The sequence below is a fragment of the Scatophagus argus genome, chromosome 9 (assembly GCF_020382885.2).
Source record: "Scatophagus argus isolate fScaArg1 chromosome 9, fScaArg1.pri, whole genome shotgun sequence".
Lineage (NCBI taxonomy): Eukaryota > Metazoa > Chordata > Actinopteri > Scatophagidae > Scatophagus > Scatophagus argus.
The window spans coordinates 13,877,344-13,884,445 of NC_058501.1; the positions used below are offsets into that span (position 1 = coordinate 13,877,344).

The following is a 7,102-nucleotide window of genomic DNA, read 5'->3' on the forward strand; positions in this document are numbered from 1 at the left end:
AGATTTTATTGTCCTTGCACAGACTTGCCTGGATACCCACGCACTATGAAATCTGTTCCGACAAGATTTTAAAAACATACATCCACTGAAATAATGTGGATTGATTTTAGTAAGTCATGTGGATTTTGTTTGTTTGAATTGTCACAACAACAGAAACTTTCAGCCAAAGGGTAGCGTGTAGGTTGTACAATTACATTTTTGTTCATTGACTATCTGGGGCCCATACCATAATCTCTACTAATTAACTTACATTTCTGCTGTAAAAGATTCAAAATTCACTTCAAAGTATGAACAATTTCAACACTGTAAACTGTCAACAGTGATGTGAAATAGTGATCAGCAACAATAGTCCTTGACTTTGCTTTGCTCTTACAGATTAAGTGCAATTTAAAATGACCGCTGCCTGACTTTAATGCTGATGTCCATATCCAAAGATGGAACAATGCCAGAGATCTGGCAGCAGTGAATAACAAAGACCACAAAGTCACAGACTCCACATCCCTACACACAATCTGAAATAATCCCAGCTAAAGCTATTCAATTGTTTTGAAAATCAGCACTCACCTCACACTGCTGCTCTCCTGCTTTGAAGTCTCCGACAACACATGGAGGAGTCCCAGGCTCTCTGGGCTCTGAGGGGCTGACAGCTGTCTAACCAGAGGAGAGGACCAGCCCCCAAGTCCTGGAGGAACCTGACATGTTCCATCAAATGCACTGCTTTGTTGACTGAGGAGAATCACAGTATTAAGGCTAGCCAGGCAGAAAGTTTCCCAGCCCCCGAGGCATCCCAATTCCTCGGCGGGGCGTAACCCAGTCGTTTTATCAGCACCCATCTCCCTCCTGTGTGTACACTGCGAGGGGAACCGAGAGCGGTGCAACTCTACTGCCCTGCCATGTCAACAAAGTCTAGATAACCTCACTTTACCTGTGCTTTCTGGCCCCCAATGTCCAAGTCTTTGTATTTTTAATGCATACAAAAGTTTTGATAAAGGGTTCTATTTTTTTTCCTTTACAAAAAACGTAATAGCATTTTCTGCTAATTTAAAAAAAAAAAAATCACCTGCTCCCCTTCTAGCTGTCAGTAATAAAATTAAAGGATTAAAGACAAATGTTGAAATAAAGTGATCAACAGCATCACAGCCGTGTTGATCCATAGAGACAATGCAGTGCCTGTCAGAGCAAACGGCCTCCAGTGCTTCTGATGGCACCAGATGTCAGCTTGCATTGTTACATGGATTACTGGAGCCACTCAGCAAACACCTCCAGGTGTGCATTCCACACCAGGAAGGGGAAAGGTGGGAGCCGAATCAATAAATAAAAAAAAATAAAATGCTGACTCATCTCTCCCTTGAACTCTGTGTGCCTGAACAGAAAAGAGAAACTCTTGGTGCTGGGTTAAGTTCTGGCACACTTGGCACACTCAACTGGTCAAGAGAATCTCCCCTTTGCTCTAAAAATGGAATGTGCGCACCTTCACAGAGGTGGAGTGTGGTGCACTAGCACGTCGTTTACGTGGTCTAAGATGAAGGGAAGTGCGATGGGCGGCTAACCTTTGGTCTGAACTGTACACCTGGTCTCTGCAGGGTCTTTAATCTTTGGAGGAAGGAACAGAAATTAGAGGCCCCCCTCCTACGTCCCTCACTTTTGGCCAAACCACCAAGGGGTGTGTAAACATTCACCACGAATGAATCACAGGCAGTCAAAGTATTGTGGTGCAAGTCAAGCTGAAGACCACGGTAGATTAATGCATGGACAGCGTGAAAATGCAGTATATGTATGTAGTGACTAACCACATAAAGACATAATTAGTTTCTGGATTGAATGAATTTGAATGAATGTTTTATGGCTGTTGTTCCACAACAGTCTCCATTCTAGAGGATAGGAAGATAGATGAGCACACAAAGGTCAGATATTGTAAAATATCACTGCAGCTCAATTAAGCTTTTTTTTTTTTGGGATAAGAAAATCGGGCACAGGCCATGTCCTCATTTCCAGTAAACCCGAGGATGTAAGACACACTGATAGCCATCACAGGACTCATTATAGGCCTCACTCTAAGTTTCTGCACCTGATAATCTGTAAAATACATGCACATCTGAGACGAGAGAGAGATGAGGAGGAAGAGGGAGAGACAGAGAGAAAGTTGAGGGGGGGTGTGACGACGATAGGGAGGGCGAGGTGTTTCCTGTTTCCATAGCTCTAATTATACCTGTCTCTAGAGGACAGGGCCTATCAGGAAGAGGAATTTTGTCATTGAGGTACTCCTCAATGACACAGTGCTGAGTTTCTATACTTTCTTATATATACTTAAACATATCAGGTTTTGATTGAAATTATTACATACATTAGCATGACATGGAAAACAAAAAAATAGTCTGAAAGGACAATTAATAGCTTTACATATGAGTTAAAGTGAAAATTCCATGCAGGAGGGAAATATTATTTTTTACAATTCATTCATAGTATTACATGAGAAAATTATTTACGCTGAGAAAAAATGTCCACCAGTTCTGTGAAATGACAGCGTGTTGCTCATTTTTAAAAAAGGAAAAAGAATCGCAAAGTTTTTAAAAACAAACAGCAAATTTTCATGCTCATTACACTGATGTGGTGTTACGCTAACTGTTGGTGCATGGTGTTCTTTCGCAATTGAGAGCGCCTGTTTTTATATAAACTAAACCCTTCTCCATCTGCTAGTGAGTTGTTGTCAGAGTAATGATTCCTTCCTGTTTAAAGATGCCGTGGCGATAGACTCCTGAAATTATGTGGCTTTTGAAAGATGCTCAGTCTGAGGCAAAGGGTTTGCAGCTCCCAGAGATGTTTTTCACTGACATTTTGTAAGATCACCAAACAACAACAACAAAAAAATCACAAGAAGGTCTACTACTGAGTTTACTGCCTCTCAACAGAACAAGCACACTGCCCTCCTCTGGTGAAAGATACTTCAAAACTTCACTTTCCTGGAGTTCACAATAGGACTAACACATGCACTTGACAGGCTGCCAGACTTTGTGTCTACTGTATTTCACAGCGAATTAGTGAAGACAGTAAATCTAACAAATCACAATAGAGGTAGTTCCCATAAACTTCTGTGCTTGTGAACAGACCACAAAGTGAAGAATAGTAATAATCAGTTTGACAGCCCTGGTTTATAATCAGCCTTTGGTTCATCTATTAGTATGCAGAAGAGGAGAGGCAATCGGGGGGGGGGCTTTGCAAAACAGAACGATGAGGAGACTGAGAGAGAGCAGCCTGTGGGAGAAAGAGAGGAGTCTGAGCAGCCTTCATCCAGCAGCTCACCCTGCCTGGCAACCTCAACACCACACAGAGAATGTATACAGTGGCCTGCGGGCTGCTCCTGCTTACTCTCACCATTATGGATAATTGCTTACAAATACTGGAAAAACCAACAGCAAGAGGCGGATTTTGACTTTAAACTGTGCTGTTTGGATTCGGACGAGCCTGCAGCAGCAGGGAGGTTTCACTCAAAGAAGAGCTGCATGTCGGAGCATTTTTTTCCCCCACCCGTCAATCGTAAAGAGTTGTCATAAACTGCACTGGTGGCATTCACACCAATCCCTGAAAAGTAGTGTCCACATCTAAATAAACGGCCTTTAAACTATTGTCCGCACATGTTTATGGATTGTTGCGCATACATGATAATGCATGCTAGATAATAAACATCTGGTTTGGCCAATAATGACCAATTTTGGTGTAAAACAGAAAAAAATAGCTTTATGCTTTCATACCAATACTCTCATCATTCAGAGGTTTACAAGGTTTGGTTTCAGTCGTCCAACACTTCCTCTCCCTCACGTGCACTTGATTATATTTGTCCAACAATATGGTTTTCACCCCCAGCAGAGAAAACTGTTGTCGATGTACTGAATCAGACTCAAATTAGAACAGCAAGAACAACAGTCTTCGTCTTTTGTGTCACACTTGAGAGTCAGAATTAGTGAACCATTTTCCCTCCAGATTCAACTCTGCTCAGTTTAGGGCTTAATCAAGTGGAAATTGGGAATAGGGGGTTGTGGGGGTGGACAGGGTTGGGGTGCAGGGTAGAATGGAGCAATTGTTCAGATAAAGGCCTCATGTTGAGTCTGCTTTGATGTTGCTCTGGGGGGATATGCTGGGATTTTACAGTAGCATTTCACTCCATTACTTTTTGCTCATCGCTGGCATAAAAACTGCAGTCTGCTGAGATGATGCAAAATGTGTGTCAGAGTTGACATATCGGTGCTCTTTAATTTTTAACCAAATACTTTTAAAGACTATTGCAGTCATTTAGGCCTTATATTTAAGTAGCATGCAAAGGATCAGTGTCACATTTCTTGTATTTGATATTTCTAAAAAAAAAAATTGAAAAAAAATTGAAAAAAAAAAATGTTTTACTTACGTGGACACCCAACAATATCAACATTCAAGTGAGTTTCCCCTCCGTTTGCCCCACACGTATACAAGCAGACAGGCTCCCACTGATCTATTATGTTGCAAAGCCTTTCTCATGCATGTCTTGAATGAAAGCCAGCGTATCGATGGGCTGAGGATAATCACGTTTTCCTGAGGCAGGCTAAGCTGCACTAAATAAGCCGCACAGCGAAAAAAGGTGGGTCGAACTAAACTGTTGTATATTGGGAGAAAAGCTGGAGTGCCCCCACCCCTACAAAAAAAAAACAAAACAAATTTCTCCTGCTTTGTATGCAGAAATAGAAATGGTGACAAAAACTGGGTAAACTTGGGCCAGCCTTCAAAGTGTGAACAACTGAAAACCGAATCAGAGTTTAGGACGTCGCTTGTTTCTCGTGTGTTTGGACGCCATAACTTCTCCTACCTCTCGGTTTTGTCCTTCAGCAGGTGCACTTGGCACATTTCAGAGATGCTGCGGCGTCCTGTCTCCAGAAACCGTCTCCTCTCCGCTCCCCCACTTGTTGTTGAATCAAGGAGCCCCCCATGTAGGAACTTGGTCCGCGAAATTGCACAAAATGCAGCGACAAATACCGAGAAAATATGAGCTGTTTTACTGTCAGGGTCTATTCTCCTTATCCACTTTGGGTGGAAGTTGGGTAGTTGTCAGAGTTGGTGCAGGTTCTCCAAGGCGCACAAAGTGGATATTTGCATTAGGCCGACCCTCCCCTCGCCTTTCATAGCTGCCATTGTTTGTCTCAGTCGGGGCTCGGATTCAGTCCTTCCCTAAATCCCTGACGACCGGAGCAGGGAATGCTGCTTTCTCTGAGCCGGCCTGGCAATTAACAAAGGCGCGCTGGTATGAAGCGACACAAAGAAACGATTATACAGACAGTTTTATTCATAATACATGAAATAATCTGTCAAATAAGTGTAACTCAGCTGAGAATTGTTTTACATTCTACTGTGGAAGCGTCCTGTCTTTACCGTTTTGCTTGACACTGACGGACTACTGCAACTTGTTGAGACTTGAGATTGACTGTTGCACGTGCGGTCACGTGAAACACGCACGTTCAGGAAGGTGACAGCTCAGTTTGCCCCCCTGATGGAGGTGACATGAGACACCTGAAAAAGCTGCATAAGGAGCACAGGAGGATTTCAACTTTAAGGCCCCTAGTGGCTCTTGATGTTCCTTTTTCCCACAGGAAGGAGACTGAATATACGTGTCACCATACATTCTAACTATATCCACTTGTGGTATTTAGTTTCCATAAACTGCTCCTGTGGTTTCACAGCTGTCTGTCGTAAAACTGTCTTTAGTTAACTAATGACCTCAGACACAGCAACAAAACAACCTCATCGCCACCAGGCAAATGTAGGGGCTGTTTTAGGAGCTTTTTGTTTTTTAGAAGCTGATGAAGATCATGTGATCTGATCAAAAACTCCAGAGCGGCAGCTAAACTGAGGTCATCAACCAAGAGAGAGAAAAAAAAAAGCCAGTCTGGGAGGAAAGGCAGCTTTGTGCTTTGCTGGTGGACAAACTGTGTTGTTTACACATGGATCAGACACTGTGTTTACCTTTATTTACACAGGGTAGGTTGGCTGAGCATGAGCATTTTTCTCCTGCATTTCCCATTTTGTTCAGTGTCTTAGCCTTGAGATGTATACTTCACATTAATATCAATTACTGTACTTTTAAATAGCTATATATATGTCTATGAAGTCCTAAATGCAAAATAAATCAGCCGGTCCACAACAAAAGCACCAGCGTCACAATCTTTTTGCAGTCTACTGTATGTACCATTGTGGCCTTTTGCTGTCACCTAGTGGCTGATTCAAATCAGTCGGAGACAGTCTGGTGATCAGCTTCAGTGCCCCACATTCATGATTAACAATTGGATTATGGGGCAGTTTCAGAGGAAGCACAGCGACAAATAAAAATGTTCTTATGATGGCTGAATTCCATTTAGCTGTGCCAGTTCTGAGGTCCTGTTACTGCACATGCTGGCACATGCTGGCACACATCATGTTAGTATTTAGATGTCAATTTAGTAACACCTCTTCTTTTCCCTCTATGACAAGTAAAGATTTCTGCTTTGGAAAAAATGCAGATTTCAGGTAGTTGGTCCTAAATTATTAGTTACTTGAGGCACTCTCTCAGATGATGTTTGTTCAATTAAATTATCACAAACTAATTGACACACGAGGGGCCAGATGCTGCTTGTACTAGGGTTACAGCAGATTATAATTGCTACCATGGGACCCCGGGCTTCCCTATGCGTGGCACACAAGACCCCCAGGGGGAAAGTTATTAGCCTACAGTATGAACCCTGTGGGTACATTCTGCACAGTCATGTGCTGAAGCTGTTTTCAAGTTACCAAAATACTTTGTTATGACCTCATACTGACTGATTGTTCACACTTTAAGGCCTTTTAGAAGATATAATCTGCCAAAACAACCAGTGTTGTGTTTACTCAGAGAATAAGAAAGAAGTGCAACAGGAAAGAGATGTGAGATCAGTCTCAGTTAAGGTCACCCCTGTGACCAGACATCTTCATCACACATCATCTGGTAAAGAGTAAAAGTACTAAATTTGGTTGAGTGTGACTGATAGTTGCTCCTGTTCCCACATTATATTCAGAATCAGAATCATCTTTATTGCCATTGTAAGTGAAGAGGTTTCCCATTACTAGG

At 42.3% G+C, this 7,102-nt stretch overlaps 1 protein-coding gene across 1 annotated transcript in view; it reads right to left on the bottom strand.

The window, feature by feature from the left end:
- The window catches only part of zgc:158766 (uncharacterized protein LOC100009641 homolog), a 33,301-nt gene extending 28,670 nt beyond the window's left edge, over positions 1-4,631 (bottom strand). Inside the window, exon 1 of the mRNA XM_046399654.1 lies at positions 4,400-4,631. Within this exon, the coding sequence (XP_046255610.1) occupies positions 4,400-4,423 (24 nt within the window). The 5' untranslated portion in view covers positions 4,424-4,631. The remainder of the gene's footprint in view (positions 1-4,399) is intronic.
- Between the last annotated feature and the right edge of the window lie 2,471 nt (positions 4,632-7,102).